The 22,500-nt window shown below is 46.4% G+C and overlaps 2 protein-coding genes across 2 annotated transcripts in view; one reads left to right on the top strand and one right to left on the bottom strand.

Annotated features, from left to right (window-relative positions):
• Positions 1 to 4,686, bottom strand: part of mbtps2 (membrane-bound transcription factor peptidase, site 2) — a 27,813-nt gene extending 23,127 nt beyond the window's left edge. The window contains 4 exon segments of the mRNA XM_080547244.1: positions 1 to 32; positions 987 to 1,125; positions 3,675 to 3,823; positions 4,536 to 4,686. The exon segment at positions 1 to 32 is cut by the window's left edge and continues 72 nt beyond it. Of these exon segments, the coding sequence (XP_080403370.1) occupies positions 1 to 32; positions 987 to 1,125; positions 3,675 to 3,823; positions 4,536 to 4,610 (395 nt within the window). The 5' untranslated portion in view covers positions 4,611 to 4,686.
• An 11,009-nt stretch (positions 4,687 to 15,695) lies between these two features.
• smpx (small muscle protein X-linked) lies at positions 15,696 to 19,852 on the top strand (the record flags this gene model as incomplete). The annotated part of the gene is made up of 3 exons (XM_080547528.1): positions 15,696 to 15,731; positions 18,829 to 18,915; positions 19,703 to 19,852. 3 exons carry the CDS (start codon positions 15,696 to 15,698, stop codon positions 19,850 to 19,852), a joined length of 273 nt encoding a protein of 90 aa, XP_080403654.1.
• Between the last annotated feature and the right edge of the window lie 2,648 nt (positions 19,853 to 22,500).

Here is a 22,500-nt window from a genome sequence, read left to right on the forward strand (position 1 = left end):
AGCTGACTGACAGGCAGGTTCACCCCCGGGACCTGAGGAGAGGACAGGGACAGACGTTAGCTAGCTAGCTAGACCTGGAGACACAAAGAGAGGGACAGACGTTAGCTAGCTAGCTAGACCTGCAGACACACAGAGGAGAGGGACAGACATTAGCTAGCTAGTTAGTTTGTTAGTTAGGGGACCTGGAGACACAGAGGACAGGGATAGATGTTAGCTAGCTAGTTAGTTAGTTAGATAGTTAGTTAGGGTTAGGGGACCCGGAGACACAGAGGACAGAAGCTTCACCAGACAAGAGCCCCGTTTCGTCTTGGTAGTCTTTATACATTTGATTTGACATTTTGGGGATGGGCTGTCCCTCCTCCCCTTATTTGGTCGTGTTTAACTGTAAGCATTAAAACCAGACATGTTGCAACTGTCACAATTTGATAAGCAAGTGTTCTGTGGTTTTGCACACAGAGAAGTTTCACTTGTGGTTTTGACTTGTTGACAACTGTATCCCTCTGCGGCACCCATGTCTGGTGCAACGTTAATCACACATGCACACACCCTGTGGTGTTCTTGTGAAGCAGGTGCAAAGGAGTTGTTAGCACATAGGCAAGATAGGCAATTTACAAGCGGTTAAATTATAATACTTTCTTTACAGAGGAGAGGGACAGACATTAGCTAGCTAGCTAGTTAGTTAGTTAGTTAGATAGTTAGTTAGGGTTAGGGTTAGGGGACCCGGAGACACAGAGGACAAGGACAGGGACAGACGTTAGCTAGCTAGCTAGACCTGCAGACACACAGAGGAGAGGGACAGACCTTTAAGTGTTATGGAACTAGAAGCCGTGGTATATCGTGGATATCGGCACAGCTAGCGGGGTGGTTAGGTCGTTACACCCCCTAGCTGTGCCGATATCCACGATATACCACGGCTTCTCCTTCCATAACGCTTTTATACAACGGTTATACAACGTAGCACCACCTGTAGCGTCTGCTATACGTACCACCACCTGTAGCATCTGCTGGTTGGGTCCCTGGGGGTTGTCTGATGTCATCTGGGCTAGTGACTGCTGCAGCGTTCTGACCAGGAGAACCACGGAGCCCACCATGGCCACCACGCCAAACACCAGACCGCCGCTGAACCTGGAGACAACACACACCACACACCAGACCACTGAACCTGGAGACAACACACACCACACACCAGACCACCGCTGAACCTGGAGACAACACACACCAAACACCAGACCGCCGCTGAACCTGGAGACAACACACACCAGACCACTGAACCTGGAGACAACACACACCACACCTCTGCTGAACCTGGAGACAACACACACCAGACCACCGCTGAACCTGGAAACAACATTCACACAACGTTATACCAACACTGAACCTATAAACAACATTCACACAACGTTATACCAACACTGAACCTATAAACAACATTCACACAACGTTATTCCAACACTGAACCTATAAACAACATTCACACAACGTTACACCAACACTGAACCTATAAACAACATTCACACAACATGACATCAACACTAGAACACTACTGTACATAGAAACAACATGTATATAACATGACTAGGCCCTAGATCAATCCTGAAACTATAAGCAACCTTCATATAACATTACACTGACAATGTTACTGTTGAGCCTATAAATAACATTCATATACCATTCACTGGACCCCTTCTGAACCTATAGTATAATAAACCTCATTCACATAATATTACACCAACACCAGGGCTACCACTGAACCAATAAACACTTCACACACATAACACTACTGGCCAGACCTACACAACAACATTAGTAAGCCATTACTCTAACACAGTGGTAGTCAGTTTGCGGCTCTCAAGCCACATCTGGCTCTTTGAACTTCAAATGTGGCTTTTCACAGGGTTCCAATTCACACGGTTCCTATTTACTATTTCTAGTTAACATAGCGTTAGCCTAGCCTCATAGCATAATTGCCTACGTCATGCTTCACTTGTGGTCAGCTGAGCCATCTTTGTTATGTAGTGTCAAAAATGCCCTATGTCAAAGAGATGACTTGGGCAGATAGTGATGTTGGTAGGCTGATGGCATAGGCACATACTGCACAGTGAATCAGCAGTGTTAGGAGAGTAGAGTTAGGCAGATATCTCTATTTGGCCAAAATATGACTTCGGCAATTATGCTATGAGGCCTAACGATATCACATTTGGAGCGGAGAACTGCCTTTTTTTGTTGGGATCACTATTGTATGACGGTTCCGTTTCTTCCATTCACTGCACGATTAGTGCATTGCGCATTCCACACCCCACACCCCACCCTCCACTCCTAACCTTCTCCCGCTTGTATTAAGAGGGTGACATTAGCTCTGGAGTCCTAAATGGACTGACTTATATAGCGCCTTATTCCAAAGCGCTTTACAACGGCCTCTCATTCACCCATTCACACAGACATTCACACACCAATGGCGGCAAGCTACCATGCAAGGCGCCGGCCCGCTCAGTGGGAGCAATTTGGGGTTCAGTGCCCAAGGACACTTCGACATGTGGCCAGCCGGAGCTCGAACCGCCGATCTGCCAACCTTGCGATCATTAGACGCTGACTCTACCTCCTGAGACACAGCCGCCCCACGTTGACATTAGCTCTGGAGTCCTGCAAGAGTCTGGGTGCCAAGAGTCTGAGTACAACTGCTCTGACATAACAGCACTAACACAGAGAGAGGTAGAGAGGTTAGGAGTTAGAGATGAGATACACGCCTTTTATCAAATGTTAGGAACACGACTCCTCAAGTCCTCTCATGAAGTGAGTGTGGAGGACTGTTAGGATGTGTTTTCATTGAGTATACACTTTAAATACTTTCTATGAAATAACTAATCAAACCAATGTGTCATTTAGACTGTTCACTCTCTCCCTCATTCTCTGCCTTGAAATGTCACTTGAACTGAGCCAGGGACAGACTTAGACCATGGGTCATCTGAATACTCAGAACTGACAGAGAATCAGCTCCTTATGGGGCAGAGTTAGAACGACATGGCTGGGGACCCTTCAGGGTCAAGCAGACTGAACGGAGCCATTGTCAATGGTTATGATTTGTGTTAGACTTTTGCTTATTCATCAATATTCTGTCTATAAGGGGCACACTGCGAGTGGCCATGACTGTGTGCGTTCTCCCCCTGTGAGAGAACTTACCTGCAGCGCTGCACAGGAATAAATCTTTGTTCAATTGTCTACCTTGAGCAAGAATATTTAATTACTTTGGGTTCCATCAATCTCGGCCACCACCCATCAATAATACATCATTACAAGGACAAAGGAGAGGACCAGGAGAAATGGAGAGACAGCTTTCAGTAGGCCTATATATGCTCCTCCCAGACTGTGGAACACCTGACCTGAGAGCCTGAGATTGTCCAAAACTCTGGAAACATTTCAGCGAGACCTCAAAACCTACTTATTCAATCTGGCCTTTTAAATGTCCGTCTGTCCAGTTGTTGCTTTATCTTCTTTGCTCTTTGGTGAAGCGCATTGGGTCACATTTTGTGAGATATGCGCTATTACAAATAAAACTTCATTTGATTTGATTTGACGTGAGGAGTCGTGTTCATAAGGCTTGAGGAATTGAGGCTATAGAAGGAGGGAAAGAAGAGAGAGAGAAAGCGGAAGAGGGGAGATCGGGAGCGGGGCCTTACCACAGGTAGAGAGCGTGAGGGTTGATACGAGCGCAGCGCGCAAACAGCGGGTTGAAGAGGGACGTCTGCCATCGCAGGTGGAAGGGAGACAACATCAGCCCCCGGCTCCCCAGCCACGTCTCGTAACTATGACGATGCGTCACCGAAGACTGTGTGGGAGACAGGGGGCGACACAGAGTGAAGATATGCACCATTACCCACCCCCCCCCCCCCCTACTCACCCAACAACCTATCCCTACCCCAAATTCTTATATTGCCATCCCAACATATTTACCTATTTGCGCAAGCTTAGCCCACTTCCTCCCTGCAATACTCCAATCCGACCTGTCACTCCCACATCGTTATCCTCATAGCATAATTGTCATAAAAGTCATATTTTGGCCAAATTCAGATATCTGCTTAACCCTACTCTCCTAACACTGCTGATGCACTGTGCATTATTGCCTACGATGCCATCAGCCTATCAGAATGCTTGTTACATTCCAAAATCACTATCTGCCCAAGTCATCTCTTTGACATAGGCATGTTTGACACTACATACAAAGATGGCTCGGCTGACCACAAGTGAAGCGTGACTTAGGCAATTATGCTACGCTAAGGATATGTTAGGTCCATTCTAAAACATGACCCCTGACCCTAGCCTGGATAGCATCTTCATGTGTAATTGCAAAGCCTTTAGTGGAGGAGGATGCTCTCCGGCTTCCCTGCACCCTAGAAGAGAACCTAGCCCTCTAGCCCAAACCTTTGTATTTGATGAATTACTAACTCAAAAATGTCTCTAACATTTTAAGAATAACACCACACAGGCATTAATAAACACCTAATGGATCAGATCCCCCCCGTACTAGCCGGCCGGCGTACCTTGAGCAGCGTGTCGGTCAGGTAGACAGCGCACCAGCCGCCCACCACACACACCACGAGAGGCACGGGGATCATCTTTGGATCAGGATTATTAAAACACTTAATTAAACACTATGAGAGAGAGACACGAGATCTATATGCCCCATCGCTGCGTTAGGTTAACGGCACGTCCACGCTGTGTGTGTGTGTGTGTGTGTGTTGAGATGTTTACCCTAAGAACAATAGCGTCAGTGTGACTTCCGGGTTGGTGACGTCAGGCCAGAGCAATCGAGCAGGTCGCACAGTCGAGAGTCGAATCATTGATTAGTGGCTGTGCTGCACTGCACCTGTCACGTGGGAGACAGTAAACAGTGTTTAGTGTAGTCAGAATATTTTTGTATTATTATTATTATTATTTTATTTTTTTTACGCAACACGTTCACTTTACAGTAATACGTTACTTACATTTTCAAAGAATCACGTTTTTTTTTCTTTTATGATATTATTTATTTCTCTTTTTCATGTTATATCATGTTTATTCCCGACGAATATGCCAGCCTAGATAATAATAATATAATAAGATGTCTGCAGGGAAATGAATGACACACATAGGCCTATGTACCTCCATACAGACACAGACTATAAGGAACATACTGTCATACTGCCATAAGCCCATAATGTGCATAAAGACTAGATCTATGTGATCTGATCTGGCTTTTACTGTTTCCTTGTGGTGGCGGTCCTGCATTCTGAACAAACTGGATGGATAGTATGTATACGCTGAATGGTCTCTCATTCTCTTTATTGTCAAAGCCCTGGAACCCAGCTCCTTGTGTGCGTGTTTTTGTGTGTTTTTTTTTCAAATAACTTATTGTTTTTGCATGAATAACAAAAGAAAACATATTTAAACTATTGGGTTATCTTTATTTAAATTAACTGTAGCCAGAAGAACCCCCGCCAATCCATGTATGTAAGATTTGATAGATCAGAGGCTAAGAGGATGTTTCTCAATATTACCCATCTAATCCACTCAGATCTACAAAAGTGCCATCTTAGATAGGGTCGTCACAGAGTGTCTCAGAGGTGACATGGTGTCACAGGATAGGGAGGTAGGGTTCTAGACCACAGTGTGTCTAAGAGGTAGGGTTCTAGACCCACAGTGTCTCAGGATAGAGAGGTAGGGTTCTAGACCACAGCGTGTCTCAGGATAGAGAATGAATGAATGGTCTTTATTGTCATTGCTATAGTACAGGTACCAAACAACGAAATTTAGGAGGGGTGGCTCCCCTGGTGTTAGGAAAGGAAAAAAAACACTTTTAAAAAAAACACAAGAAGGGAAGGAGCTGGTTTACATAAATAAAGGCTATGTACACTATCCACTATACTATACTGTACAGATAGACGACTAGGGTTGTCATATTGCACAATAGTGTTATTGCACATTTATTTAAAGTGTCGCAGTTTGCAGGCTTGAAATGTACATATTTGTGCCTCAGCACTACACCTGATTTTTTCAGTCCAGCAGCTGCCATCAATCCGTCCAGACTGTCCCGGGCCCAGAACCTAGGTCTTTGCTGTGTTCAGGGCCTGGACGGCCCTGTGGTAGAAGCTGTTCTTCAGTCTGTTTGTCCTTGCGGCCAAGGTCCTGAACCGCCTTTTCGAGGGCAGCCGGGTAAAGTGTTCGTACCCAGGGTGGGATGGGTCTCTGGAGATCTTGGAGGCCTTCCTGAGGCAGCGTGTGTTGTACAGCTCTTCCAGAGAGGGGAGGGGGGCGCCGGTGATCTTCTGTGCTGTTCTCACGACTCTCTGTAGCGCCTCTCCGCGGTTGTGCAGCTGGAGAACCAGTTGCAGATGCCGTATGTGAGGATGGTAGGGTTCTAGACCCAGGGTGTCACAGGATAGGGAGGTAGGGTCTAGACCACAGGGTGTCTCAGGTGTCATTCCCCACCTCTTTCCTATCGGGGCAGCCAGGTGGATCATAGGAAACATGGGTTGCCGCGGGCGACAGACTCCCAGCCAGTGACAGAGTTGCTATCTGATGGCTGATAAACAGTAATTACGGATCAGAGGGACGGAGACACACACACACACACACAGACACACACACACACACACACACACACACATAGAGGAGGGAGTGTCGACTGGTTAATTGAGACATCCTACACTACAGAGAGGAGTCTGTATTGAGATATACCCTCACGCATACTAAAGACTAGACTACTTGTTATGAAGGCCCACAATTTAGAGCCAGTTAGTTTCCCCAAATCAGCCCTATTTTGCCCCTGTTATTTCCTTAATTATTTTCCATACTATTCATGTACGTTTTCATGAAGGTGTATGTATTGTTATTGTAATTGTATAAGTTCTGTCTTGGATTTGTTCAGTGTTGTGCAAGCGCCAGATTAGTGGGCGTGGTTTTGATTGGCGTACGTGACTTGATGTATGTCCGGTTGGTATATATAGCTACGGAAGTGGTCTGTGCGTTAGAGTGACGAGAGTGAGAAGGAGAAGGAGAAGGAGCCCGAGGTGGAGATAGAGTACATCACAGAGGAACCAGAGATCTTCGACCCCAACTTCATCTTCTTCAAGAGGATCTTCGAGGCCTTCAAGCTGACAGACGACGTGAAGAAGAGTTCGGAGTTTTAGTGAGTTAACAGCGCTAGCCCAGTTTAGCTGTGTCACCGTTAGCCAGCCTTGCTAGCCGCCGGCTGCTAACGTTGGCGCATAGCGAGACCCAAGCCGGACAGAGCCGTCGCCTCCGAGGTGGATTGCGACCGACCGCTAACACCACCGGAGCTGACCGTGGACCACCGGACCTGAACCATTCACCCCTCGTCGTTTGCTACGAAGAAGCCCCTTTCCCTTCGAATTGCAACGTCACTCCCCCCCCTTGTCTGCTGCCTTCCTCGAGTCACATGCGAGCTCCAACCAGGCCTCAACGCGCTCATTTCAGTCCGGGACTCTAAGCCTTTTCAGGCCAGGTACTGTGAGTGAGTGAGTGTGTGTGTGGCCGGCGGGGAGGGAGTATATTGGGATGTATATATATAATTTGTATAAATAAATGTGTTTGTTCATATTCGATACATTGCTGTGTGTTTAGTTGTATGCTAATGCTAATGCTAATGCTAATGCTAGTAATGCTAGTCTAAAGGGTTGCTGGCGCCCCCTGCCTCTATCCTCCTACACTGCCGATTTAGCTCAGAGTTAGTTAGATAACCAGCCCTTCCTAAATTCTACAGTCCTTTAGCTACTCCCTGGTTACACTACTGGTAGAATATGCCAGACATCATATGCCAGAGATCAAACAATTCCTATGAGGGTTAAAGTTAGTTTCACCATTTTGAAATTACAACCCTTTTTATACGAAGTCCCCCTATTTCAGAGAGTTAATAATGAATAATAGTAATACTACTACTAAAAATAATAATAAAAGTAGTAATAATAATAATAATAGTTAATAATTGAAATAAAAAGAGTATTGGGAAATTGGCTTGAATGGTGCTTCTGGTTAGTCAGGAAAGTGGTCTTGTGGGCATAGCCAGTAAGACACATATGATCATGTACTCTACCTGAGTGACTGCAAGAGGAACGTTTGGAGAAAAAAGGATCTGCACAAGATTTGCAGCATACCACCTCATCTGTTAACATGGTGGAGGGGGTGCTATGGTGCTATGGTTCCGGCATGTATACTGTAGCTACCACAAGAACTGGATAACTTGTCTTAATTGATGATGTAACTGCTGACAGCAGCAGCAGAACAAGATATTATCTTAAGTGTACAGAAATGTACAGAACATCTAGTCTGCTTGAGTACAAGCAAATGCCTCCAAATGAATTGAATGAATGGCGCTTCATCATTCAGTAACACAATGACCCCAAACATCGCCCTCCCATCGCACCATAGGAACTAGGGAGTTTTTCAGGGCAAAAAAAAAAGCCAAAAGTTCTTGACTGGCCAAGTCAATGTTCAGATTAAAATCCAGTGGAACATGCATTTCGGTTTTGAATTTTGATTTGGCAACTCTTTTGGAGTATCGAGCTAAAAGAAGACAAAAATGTTTTCCTCTTTCCAATACTTATGGAGGAGGGCATTGTAGAGATATAGATGGTTGGGTCTCAATGGGAAGGTAAGTGTGTACCTGGGCCAGGTGTAGGGGGGTGGGAAGGTTGTGTGGTGCGTGTGGGAGTTGTATTTGCATACCCTGCTGTATGTAGCAGAGAGTTGGCACATTTGCGTTGTTGGAGAGAGAGAAAGAGAGAGAGAGAGATAGGTTTGTTTGTTACGTGGGGATCTTCTGGACCTAATATTTTTCGGTTTGTTGAAAGAGGTGAAGTGAGAGGAAGAGAGAGAGAGAGAGAAGGAGAGGTGAGACTACTAGAGGGAGAGTTGTGTACTATCGCCTGACATCCTACCAGTGACATCACCAAGTGGAAGAGGTAAGTAGAACACACAAACCAACACTCTAAATCTGCAGCCTGAATGATGGTGAAACCTATAACAGACAAGTCAACTATAATGGAATGTATGCACGTGCGTACGCACAGATAAATACGTGTGTGCGCCCGTGCATGTGCGTGTGCATGTCTGTGTGTGTGTTTAGGAACTTTCAATCTTTCAGACTTTTTAAATCCCACCTCAAAACCTACCTGTTCTCCCATGCATACAACCAGGGCCGGTCCTAGGCATAGGCGAACTAGGCGGTCGCCTAGGGCGCCAAATGCCTGGAGGGCGCCAAATTATTTACATTTAAATAATTTTGTAGCTTGTTTTCTGATTTCTGATTGCTTATGAGAAAGAAGCCAGTAAGTAAGCGGTGTGTGTGTGTGTGTGTGTGTGTGTGTGTGTGTGTGTGTGTGTGTGTGTGTGTGTGTGTGTGTGTGTGTGTGTGTGTGTGTGTGTGTGTGTGTGTGTGTGTGTGTGTGTGTGTGAGTGTGTGAGTGTGTGAGTGTGTGAGTGTGTGAGTGTGTGAGTGTGTGTACGTCAACATGTCTGTGAGATGGGTGTGAGTGTGTGAGTGTCATTTCTGTTTAACAACCACGGTATGCTAAGTAAGAGGGTTGAATGTGTGAGTGTGTGCGTGTGTGCGTGTGTGTGTGTGTGTGTGTGCATACAACCAGGGCCGGTCCTAGGCATAGGCGAGCTAGGCGGTCGCCAAGGGCGCCAAATGCCTGGAGGGCGGCAAATAATTTACATTTAAATAATTTTGTACCCTGTTTTCTGATTTCTGTAATGTTAATTTATAAAAAATTATATTTTTGTCTTGAAACCATTGTTGTCCATATTTTTACTGTTGAATGTGTGGGTGGTGATGAGGCAGTACTGGTGGCTTAATGTGGTGGTGGCGGCCCTAACATGTTGGGGGAGGGGGGAGGGGCATCAAATCATACTCTCGCCTAGGGCACCTAAATGCCTAGGACCGGCCCTGCATACAACCTTCTAACCTTCTAGCATACTACCCCTAACCATCTCCCCTAACCAGTCTCTCTGCTATCCTACTCCTCAAACCCGTCTCTCTGCTATGCTACTCCACATTCCAAAACCACCTGTCTTGACCATCGGACCAAAACACCTAGAAACATACAGTTCTCCATGCCTTGACCTAATACTCTCGATCTGGGATGTCATAGTCATAGTCATAGTCAGTTTATTTAAACACACACCAAACTACACCGGTTTAGGTTGCCCTGGGCGCAGACCCTAAGCAACAGAGAAACAAAACAAAATATGATGGAATATGGTAACACAGACGGGTCAGGAACATGGTACATGGAGCATGGAGGACGTCCAACATTCATAACCACACACATTTAAAGACAGACATTCATAACCACACACATTTAAAGACAGACATTCATAACCGCACACATTCAAAGACAGACATTCATACTATATATAACACATCAGGAACATCTCAGTAGCCTAGGCTAGTTCACGGCAGTAGTGACTTTTAAGCAGTCTTGATGCAATCATCCTATGGGAGGTGCTTGAACCTGATGCCAAATAATGCTCTAATGACACTGGAGCCTCCCCGCACTGTAACAGGGCACTCGTTTCTGACACGCAGCCAGATAGAGCTCCTCACAGACCAGGGCTTCTGCTCCAAAGCAACGCTCCACTACAAAGGGAGTAGGTGGGTGGCCAGTCGGGACAGAGGCTGACTTTTCGTTGCTTGTCGTCGATCCCCCCCAGATCGTGTTCCCGTCGTCGGGGGGTGGAGCCTGGTGTCCCTGAGCCAATCAGGCGGAGTGGAATCAGGTCAGGCAGCAGCGGAGAGGACCAGAGAGAGACCAGGCAGGGGCAGAGCAGCCACGCATCAGGAGGAGGTAAGAGACCTGATACACACACACACACCTACACACACCTACACACACACCTACACACACACACCTACACCTACACACGCACACCTACACGCACCTACACACACACCTCTACCCCCCTGTGAGACCACAGTTCATCGGTGGCTCTGTGTGTGTGTGTGTGTGTGTGTGTGTGTGTGTGTGTGTGTACGTCAGCGTGTGATGGTTTGGTGTGTGCATACAGTATGTACGTGTGTGTGAGTTTCAGTGAGTGTGTATCCATCCTCCTCACAGAGCAGAAATAGGCCAGTGCCATTTTAGTCACTCAGTTTTGAGAGAGAGATGTCGTGAGTGTGAGTGTGTGTATGTGTGTGTGTGTGTGTGTGTGTGTGTGTGTGTGTGTGTGTGTGTCTTGAGTGTGTAGTGTAGTGAGTTGTTTGGGGGTGTTTACTCATTGACTGTGCTTATGAGAAGGAAGCCAGTAAGTAAGCGGTGTGTGTGTGTGTGTGTGTGTGTGTGTGTGTGTGAGTGTGTGAGTGTGTGAGTGTGTGTACGTCAACATGTCTGTGAGATGGGTGTGAGTGGGTGAGTGTCATTTCTGTTTAACAACCACGGTATGCTAAGTAAGAGGGTTGAATGTGTGCGTGCGTGTGTGCGTGCACGTGTGTGTGTGTGTGTGTGTGTGTGTGTGTGTGTGTGTGAGTGTGTGAGTGTGTGTACGTCAACATGTCTGTGAGATGGGTGTGAGTGTGTGAGTGTCATTTCTGTTTAACAACCACGGTATGCTAAGTAAGAGGGTTGAATGTGTGCGTGAGTGTGTGCGTGTGTGTGCACGTGTGTGTGTGTGTGTGTGTGTGTGTGTGTGTGTGTGTGTGTGTGGGGATGGGAGGGTGGGTGCATGTGTGGCCAGGGTAGTGTGGACAGAAAGCAGGTCCCCTCTGTGTAACACGGCTATTTATAGGAGGAACAAATCCCAGATATGAGAGGAATCCTTCCTACCACTAACATAGACAGCGGGGGAGGGAGATAGGAAGAGAGAGAGAAAGAAAGAAAGAAAGATAGAGTATGGGGAACAGAAATAGAGAGAGAGAGAGAGAGAGAGGGAGGGAGAGAGAAAGTGAGAGAGAGAGAGAGAGAGAGAGAGAGAGAGGGGGAGAGAGAGAGAGAGAGAGAGAGAGAGAGAGAGAGAGAGAGAGAGAGATAGAGACACACCGGGGGGACTAAGATCAACCATCTGAAGGCGTACTGTTACATCAACAGGTCAACAGGTAAGACAGTCAGGGAAAAGCTGTGTGTGTGTGTGTGTGTGTGTGTGTGTGTGTGTGTGTGTGAGTGCGTGTGTGTAAGAGAGATAGAGAGACAGAGAGAGTGTTGTTGTGGAGGTGTTGCCCCCTTTTAGATAGATATAAATAAGATATAAATGTGTCAACTGTATTAGCTATCCGTGGGCATTAATGGCATACAATACAATGGACTTTTCAGATTGGTATTGATATATGAACATTATTTTGTTGATGGAAGATCTGATGTCTCATTTGCACATAATTGCATTGCGATGATAATGCAGTTTCACGTTTTTCACGTTTTTCAAGATGTTTAAAAAGGTCAAAGGTCATCACACACACACACACACACACACACACACAACACACACACACACACACACACACACACACCTCAAAGGGCTTCATTGTTAGATATTGCAAATGTGGATTTAATGAAGCTTGATATTTGAATAATGGAAGGTCGAGTGTGTGTGGGGGGGCGTGTAAGTGTGGGATTAGTGGGTGTTAGGGGCAGCTGTGCCATCGTGCCTGTTCAGGGATCTCTCTGGAGGCAAACCAAAATATCCATGTTGTGTGTGTGTATGTATGTGAGAGAGAGAGAGAGAGAGAGAGAGAGAGAGAGAGAGAGAGAGAGAGAGATAGAGAGAGAGGGAGAGAGAGAGATAGAGAGAGAGGGAGAGAGAGAGATAGAGAGAGAGACAGAGAGAGACAGAGAGAGAGAGAGCGACAGAGCGAGAGAGAGAGGGAGAGAGAGAGATAGAGAGAGAGACAGAGAGAGAGAGAGACAGAGAGAGAGAGTGTGTGTGTGTGTGTGAGAGAGAGAGAGAGAGAGAGAGAGAGAGAGACAGAGAGATAGAGAGAGACAGAGAGAGTGTGTATCTGGGCCTTGGCTTCAGCCTCTAGAATGGCAAAGTACTATGTTGACGTAAACAACACCTTGGATACGGTAACTAAGACCAGCCGTTGAGCCAGGTTGTACCCAGAGAGACTAACACATCTATACTCCATTACTCTGGCCTAACACATCTATACTCCATTACTCTGGCCTGGTCTCTCCCTGCCAGAGAGACTAACACATCTATACTCCATTACTCTGGCCTAACACATCTATACTCCATTACTCTGGCCTGGTCTCCCCCTGCCATGGGGTACTGGAGGAGATGAGATATGAGGGCTGGACGGTTAACAGCAGTCAGATGGAAATAAAGCTTCACACTTCACTTCACGCCAATCAGCAGTCACTTAAAGATCAGTGATTAGGCCTACCTGATAAGGAAGGAGGGAGGAGGGAGGGAGGGAGGAGGGAGGGAGGATAAAATAGATAGAAGATGGAAGGAAGGAAGGAAGAAAGGGAGGGAGGAGGGTCGGAAGGAAGGGAGGAGGGAGGGAAGGAAGGAAGGGAGGGAGGAGGGAAGGAAGGGAGGGAGGATAAAATAGATAGAAGATGGAAGGAAGGAAGAAAGGGAGGGAGGAGGGAAGGAAGAAAGGAGGGAGGGAAGGAGGGAGGGAGGATAAAATAGATAGAAGATGGAAGGAAGGAAGGAAGAAAGGGAGGGAGGAGGGGAGGAAGGGAGGGAGGAGAGAGGAAGGAGGGAGGGAGGAGGGAAGGAAGGAAGGGAGGAGGGAGGGAAGGAGGGAAGGAGGATAAAATAGATAGAAGATGGAATGAAGGAAGGAAGAAAAGGAGGGAGGAGGGAAGGGAGGAGGGGGGAGGGAGGGAGGGAGGATAAAATAGATAGAAGATGGAAGGAAGGAAGGAAGAAAGGGAGGGAGGAGGGTCGGAAGGAAGGGAGGGAGGAGGGAAGGAAGGAAGGGAGGAGGGAGGGAAGGAGGGAGGGAGGATAAAATAGATAGAAGATGGAAGGAAGGAAGGAAGAAAGGGAGGGAGGAGGGAAGGAAGGGAGGGAGGAGAGGGGAAGGAGGGAGGGAGGAGGGAAGGAAGGAAGGGAGGAGGGAGGGAAGGAGGGAGGGAGGATAAAATAGATAGAAGATGGAATGAAGGAAGGAAGAAAAGGAGGGAGGAGGGAAGGAAGGAAGGGAGGAGGGAGGGAGGGAGGATAAAATAGATAGAAGATGGAAGGAAGGAAGGAAGGGAGGGAGGATGGAGAAAGGAGGCAAGCTAGGAAGCTAACGAGCATCCGTTAGCCTAGCCTGCAGGTTAGCCAGCTACAGTAGCATTCTGGAGGAGGGATCTACGGTTGCAGGTCAAAACAACAATAAACACCGTATCTCTGCAGTGTATTGATTGGTCAAACCACAGATCAGACAAACAGTGGGCATGCATGGTTTTATGAGTCTCATATACCATTTTATGAGTCTCATCAGGTGTGAAGTCATTTACATACCTACTACGAGACAACCATGCAAACACATCATGATCATTGGTTGGTCCTGGTTCTGGGGCTGACCAACCAGGTTGGGTCTAGGTTTTATCAATGGTCTTTGTGGTAAACAACACAACAATGACCCCACCCGGTCACTTTAAAACATCAATGAAGGCGTGGGGCCTGGCGGACAGTGCGGCATGCGAGTGCGGTGACCCAGAGCAGACCGCCGACCATATAATCACCATCTGCCCCTTATACAGACCACCCTCGGAAGCCAGCCTCTTCGACTTAGAACCAGAGATGCGGGCATGGCTACACGACACTGAGTTGGACCTCTGACGTTACACGAAAGAAGAAGAAGACCCCGCTCTATTACAGTTTGCATGGGTGCTTCTTTTAGCTTTTAGCATGGCTTATGTTGCCATGCCAACAGCTAACAACAACTCCCTCGACAGTCTTGGTTCTGCTCTCTCTTAACTGGCCCTCAGGCAGCAGCATATTATATGACACTCTACTCTACTCAACATAGATACGCCTCTACTTTTGACCAGAGCCACTACATTGCGGGGATTGCGCTACTGTTGTTGTTCGAGATTAGCGTAGAGTTACTCTGGAGTGTGTCCTATGTTCCCACAGCCCAATGTTCCCACATTTTCTAAGTAATCTAACTAACCCTAACCCTAGCCCTAACACTGACCCTAACCCTAACACGGACCCTAACCCTATCCCTTAGCCCACCTATGAAATATTAAAAAATGTGGGACCATTGAGCTGTGGGACCATAGGGATGACCACGAGTTACTCATTTTAGATATGAGTACAAATTCAAAACACAAAGACACGATTCACAGGTCTCACCAAAGTTTCAAGAGCTGAAACAGAGCTTTTTTCTTAACAGTATTTACTGTAATTTACAGTCGATATTTTCATGTACAGTAGTTTTACATTTTCCCCCAAGTTTTTCCAAAACGTACACAGACATAGATGTGAATCTCTCTCCACTGTCCTCTTTCTGTCTGATAAATGATTCAGGTCTCAGTCCTGAACCTGCCTCACTCTATAGGAGTCGCTAAGCAACTGAAAGACTATCCCAGGCCTTGAAAACCACACAGTCCAACCTGCCCCCCCCCCCCCCCCCTCCCCCCGCTCCCCCCCACACACACACACACACACACACACACAAACGTACACACACTTTTACCTGTTCCGCTGCTGAATGCTTGTGGTGTGTGTTTCCTGCAGGATACTGGACTTCACTGGACAACATGTCCAAGCCATCATCTAATGTCAAGGCCCTACAGGTAGGTGTCCGTGTGTGTGTGTGGTGTGTGTGTGTGTGTGCGTGGTGTGTGTGTGTTTCCATGCTTTATTAGAACACTCTTACACACTTATCTCACAATAACACAAAACCGTACAATAAATACGTCCACATGTATGAATTTATTGATCAAAGCAGATAGCAGCCAGGTAGAACTCTTAGTCTTGATTAAAGGAGCAGGAAACCTGCCACCCCCCTGGCCCCCACCCCCCCCTGGCCAACCTCCACCCCCCTGCCACCCCCCTGGCCACCTCAGACAAACTCCAACAAACAAAAAAACACCTGAATCACAATATAACCCCCCCCCCTCCCGGGAAATGATTGCAGTGTCGGACATGAGCTGTGTCTGCATGCACACACACATCGAGGAGGCAGGCACCAGAGACAGAAAGGCGAAGATCAGTCCCCTCCCCTAGACCACCCACCCACCCCCTGGCCAGTAACACAGTCCCCTCCCCTAGACCACCCCCCCCACCCCACCCCCAGGCCAGTAACAACATGTTTGTAAACAGACGGGTCTCGGGTAGGTAGGTCATATTTCTTTCCGGGAACAAAAACAGTGTCGATAAATTAAATGTTTAATTTAGGGAATTGTCATTCCCTGATAACTGCTGATTAAATATAGTCATTACAACCATTAGGAAGCTTCTAGAAAGTTTGAATGTTACATATTGTTAGCCTCATAGCATAATATTTGGCCAAATTGAGATATCTGCCTAACTCTACTCTCCTAACACTGCTGATTCACTGTGCATCATTGCCTACTATGCCATCAGCCTATCAGGATGCTTGTTACATTCCAAAATCACTATCTGCCCAAGTCATCTCTTTGACATAGGCAGTTTTGACACTACATACAAAGATGGCTCGGCTGACCACAAGTGAAGCGTGACTTAGGCAATTATGCTATGAGGCTAACGCTATTGCACCTTTAAGGATTCATACTGCGTGTGCATATAGTGTAGTGCTTTATTCAGTGCAGGATCTCAGTCAGGCAGGCAGATACAGAGGGATATAGATTACAGACCACGACTGTAAATAAAAGGAGTACAACTCACAAATGGGTACCATGATCCATAAACAAAAACCACAAATATAATTTACTATCCACAAACACCTCTTGATTTGTATTTGTGTAACAAAAAAAAAGTCATGTTATCAAACAGCATTACTTGGTTGGCTGCAAAGATTAGTTTGTATTATTTCAGTGTATCAGAGTTCAAAGTGATGCATGTGTGGATAATGTTTGCATGTGCAAATGTAAATGCCCAAATTCTGCAAACAACTATAAAGAAATCCACAGACGTGATGTGATCTGCAAAATGCAAATTGAACAGTCCTTAAAAGTATTGTGGGGGCGGCTGTGTCTCAGGAGGTAGAGCCGCCGTCTAATGATCACAAGGTTGGCCGATCAGCGGTTCGAACCCCGGCTGGCCACATGTGTGTGTGAATGGGTGAATGAGAGGCCGTTGTAAAGCGCTTTGGAATAAGGAGCTATATAAGTCAGTCCATTTACCATTTATTGTGCTGAAAGTGTGTATATCAACACTCACTGCTTTCATTTACGGTCACACATTGTGATGATTGTCTGACAATATAAATCAGATGGTGTTTGTTTGTGGATAGTAAACTATATTGTGCTCCTTTTATTTCCTATAATGTTGTCTTATCAATAATCTATCTCTAGACTTGTGCATACTATGTGTGTGTGTGTGTGTCCGTATGTGGGGTTTTGTCTATGTACTGTGTATGTCTGTGTATGTTTATGTATGTTGTGTATGTTGTGTATGTTTGTGTATGTTGTGTGTGTTGTGTATGTTGTGTGTGTATGTTTATGTATGTTGTGTATGTTGTGTATGTTTGTGTATGTTGTGTGTGTTGTGTGTGTATGTGTGTGTATGTTGTGTATGCTTGCACGGTTTAGAATCTCTCTCTGTCATTTCTCTCATTGTGCTCATTGGCGCATCTCTAACCATGCAAATGGGTTATACAGAGGAATAGTTTACACACACTTACAGTTAAGTACACTTGAACTTTCACCCTGGTGCTGGACAGCCTATACTGTAAGTGTGCAGACTTTGTGTCCAGACCAGCACTAACACACCCCGACACAACTATGGAGGTAATATCACCAGAACATGGGAAGGTCGACGGAGGCAGAAATCAGAGGACGGGCTCTTTGTAATCCATGGGATGGAACCAGGAATGTTATCAAACATGTGGGCGGCTGTGTCTCAGGAGGTAGAGCCGCCGTCTAATGATCGCAAAGGTCGGCAGATCGGCGGTTCGAGCCCCGGCTGGCCACATGTCGAAGTGTCCTTGGGCAAGACCCCCAAATGAACCCCCACATTGCTCCCAACGAGCGGGCCGGTGCCTTTCATGGTAGCTTTGCCGCCATCGGTGTGTGAATGTGTGTGTGAATGGGTGAATGAGAGGCCGTTGTAAAGCACTTTGGAATAAGGCGCTATGTAAGTGCAGTCCATTTACATGTGTGTCAGTCTCTGTTCCATGCGTTACAAAGAGCCCGTCCTCCGATGTCTACCTCCACCAGAACCTGCAACAGAACCCACACAGTCCAAACGTACACACGTGTAGCTCTTCAGGACCAGGGTTAGCGACACACACTGTAGCTCTCTTCATTAATATAACAATATGCAGAGATAGCATTGAATATACAGATTCACACATCAAATAAAAATGGAAGGGGCAGCAGCTAACAATGACCCACAGTCAGTCTTATCAGTGTGTGTGTGTGTGTGTGTGTGATTTCCATACAGACATTAAGCTCTTTATAGATTACAGCAGGAAGTATCAGCCGTAACCAAAGTAGAGGGTTTTGTGGAAAGAGCCAAACTTAAAAGACACACACACACACGCACACATGCACACACACACGTATGCACGCACACACGCACACACGCACGCACACTCACACTCACACTCACACTCACACAAAACACACACAAAACACACACACAAAGTGCTCTAAAAAGAGGTGGGCTCTGAGGTGTCGGGACCATGTGATCAGCTGTTCCTCCTGTCTGTCCGTCCGTCTGTCTGTCCGTCCGTCTGTCCGTCAGGCTAATCTGAACATCCCAATGGGAGCTCTGCGTCCGGGGGCGGGCCATCCTGTGAAGAGGAGAGAGGACACACAAGACACAGAGGAGGTGGGATCGGCATGACAACACAGGGTTTGATCAGCATGTGACACGTTCTAATGCTTTGGTCCTCATGTGGGGATCCGACGTAATGATCGGACTTTTCTTTCGAAAAAATTAATGTGAAAACATTTCCGTGTTGTTGAAAATCAACGACACGTCGCTAGTCGACTAACACAGCTTGTTTTGTGAGCCTGCTAACAATGTAAAGTAGTGTTATAGTTAACTAGGAAGCAGTGGGGATTACTCACCCAATCCATTGCGTTGTTGCAGTATTTCAGCTTGACTAGCGACTAGCGAGTTTGTGTTCGTGATTTCTCAACAACGTTGAAACATAGTTCCGTGTTTCAAAAGAAAAGTCGGAACATTTTGATTGGTTGCCGACATGCGGACCAAATGATCAGACTGTGTCACATATGAATTCAGGTTACTTTGCACAAAGTTACGATGGACAGACCCCCATGTGTCCCCACAGCAGGGTGAAGTCACCAGATTAGCCATCTCTATCTAGTACATACACTACACAGAACATCATGCAAATGTATATTTTTGGGGCTTTAATTATCTCTTTAAAGCAGTTCTCTGCAAGTGGGGAAAAAGTTCCAGGTTTATAGATTACCTGAGTTTATCTTACTTTTACTACAAAACCACAATTTAGCTAATTTGCAACTGTGAAGGGGGCAGCTTTGAGAGCCATAAACAATGTAGTCCCGTTCTCTCTCTGAAATACAAACAATAACTGTCAACTGTTAGCTATCTGACTGACTGATTGATTGATTGACTGATTGGTTGACAGGTGCCACCAGACCCTGCCCAGGCCACGCCCCTCTCGTCACCAGAGGAGAAGAAGGCGTTGCCAGGCTCGGTGAAGCTTCCTGGTCCTGCTGTCAACCTATCAGAGCTGCAGAACGTGAAGAGTGAACTACGATGGGTCACCAAGGACTAAGATACAGGTACACACACACACACTCAATCACGCACTCACACAAACGCATGGACACACACACACATTCTCAATCACGCACACACACACGCATAGACATGCACACACTCAATCACACACACACACACACACACACACACTCACACACTCACACACTACACACTCACACACTCACACACACACACTCACACACACACACACACACACACACACACACACACACACACACACATCCAGCTAACTAACCCAACAATTTTTTTAATGTATTTTTAAATGTAATGTAATGTAATGTAAACCTTTCCTAGAGAACTTGGTGATTAGCCACCTAAAGCTAATGGTTTACCTAGGATAGCTAGCCCAGATTTCTTGACCTTGACTCTGAGCCTGATATAACGTTGGCTAACATTCTACAAGCCTTAAACCAAAGGGTAGAGTATATACAGTACCTGTGACAATAAATTAGACTACAATTTGTAGATGGTGGATGAACAGAGAAATTCAGACAAACTGACTGCGTTGACTTTAGAAAACAGTGGTTAGTGGGTGTGATGATGGCGGTGTCCTGCTGGGGAACATTAAATCACATTGTGGAACAGAAACAGAGAATGAAATCCACTTTAATCCTGTGGTGTCGTAACAGCGTGTAGTGTTGACGTCTCACCACAGGGAGGCAGTGTGGGATGTGTTGGCTTCTGGTCTGGGGTCAAGAGTGTGTCTGCATGCCTGTGTGTGTGTGGGCAGGAGAGCGTGACTCAGGCTTTATTTATAGTGTGTGTGTGTGTGTGTGTGTGTGTGCATGCGCGTGTGTGCCCGTGCGTGTGTGCGCGTGTGTGTGCGCGCGCGTGTGTGTGTGTGTGTGTGTGTGTGTGTGTGTGTGTGACAGCTGAGGCCCCGTCTGTGCTGTGTGACTTTCTCAGCGGGACACACACACCACAAACCAAACACACACGCACGCCGGTGCCCTGCCCAAACCATCTGTGTGTGTGTGTGTGTGTGTAGGAGAGAGGGAGGGCAGGGGTGAGACAGAGTGTGTGGTGTGTGTGTGTGTCGATGTGTGTCGATGCACAAGAAAGATGACTTTGCCCTCTCCTTGTTTCCCCGGCTGCTCTGATGTTCCTCTGCCTGTTAGGCAGGGTCAGTAGTGATTGTGTAGAAGCCTAACGGCTGCTTTGAAAATAGCCTTCGACAATATCCTATGCAGTGTGAAAAGCCCTTCTGTGTCTGTCTGCCATCCGCAGGTTCCCAGGAGAGAAGAGAAAGGAGAGAGGAGGCCCGGGTTTCTATCAGGACTCAGAATACTCCCACTGCTTCAGACAAAACGACAAAACTACCAACTACCAACTACACTTACAAACAACGACGTCAACAACCAACAACCGACAACCACCCACCAACGTAGCACCTACAACCACCGATACGACCACAACCACCACTCCAACCGACCGACAACCAACCAACCAACCAACCGACCGACCAACCAACCAACCAACCAACCAACCAACCGACAACCAATCAACCAACCAACCAACCGACCAACCAACCAACCAACAAACCGACAACTAACCAACCAACCAACCGACCGACCGACCGACCAACCAACCAACCGACCGACCGACCAACAACCAACCAACCAACAACCAACCAACCAACAACCAACCAACCAACCAACCAACCGAAATTCAAGAACCAACTATTACTGCCAACAATAAAACTCCCAACCAACCGCAGCAGACTATCGACAGAACATCCAATCAACCGAGGCCTCGTTACGACAAGCAGCGAGATTACGACAACCCCCGGTTGTGTTTCAGAAACATTCTGTCCACACTTTAGAACGGTTACTGACGAATCGTTACAAAGTCCTACCATTCACAGCTTCATAGCAATAACCTTTTTTTTTTCTGTTACGTTACACCGCTTCCAGTCATGTTGTTTGATGATGTTTTTTTGAGTTGGTTTGTGTTGTGCTTTTATCTTTTGGGAATTCGCACTTCATCATTGTCTTGTCATTGTCATCCCGATGGTCGCTTTAGGAGCCTGTGAGTTTCTCTAGCGACAGTTACAATAAATGATATCTTGGTTCTAAATGTCAGGGACAAAAGGGTTTTTTCTCAGATTCACCTGGAGGTCGAGAGATACACTATCAGAAGCTACATGTAGAAACCACAGACAGTGATGGATTTCGTTAGCCTCATAGCATAATTGCTAAAAGTCATATTTTGGCCAAATTGAGATATCTGCCTGACTCTACTCTCCTAACACTGCTGATTCACTGTGCATGATTGCCTATGCCAACAGCCTATCAGAATGCTTGTTACATTCCAAAATCACTATCTGCCCAAGTCATCTCTTTGACATCGGCATGTTTTGACACTACATACAAAGATGGCTCGGCTGACCACAAGTGAAGCGGGACTTAGGCAATTATGCTATGAGGCTAACGATAACAAACATAAAATATAGTACACAGCATGTGAGAGTACACACTCTACAGACATGAACACAAAGACACTAAAGGAATGTGTGGACACTATAACAGGCTGTTGTAAAGAGTTACACAGAGCTTTTGAATTGTGTGTGCGTGTGTGTGTGTGTGTGTGTTTCAGGGACAGCTGTGTGTGTGTCTGGAGTCTCATTGATCCTGGCCTAAA

Source organism: Nansenia antarctica (assembly GCF_963989245.1).
Source record: "Nansenia antarctica genome assembly, chromosome: 17".
NCBI classification, from domain to species: domain Eukaryota; kingdom Metazoa; phylum Chordata; class Actinopteri; order Argentiniformes; family Microstomatidae; genus Nansenia; species Nansenia antarctica.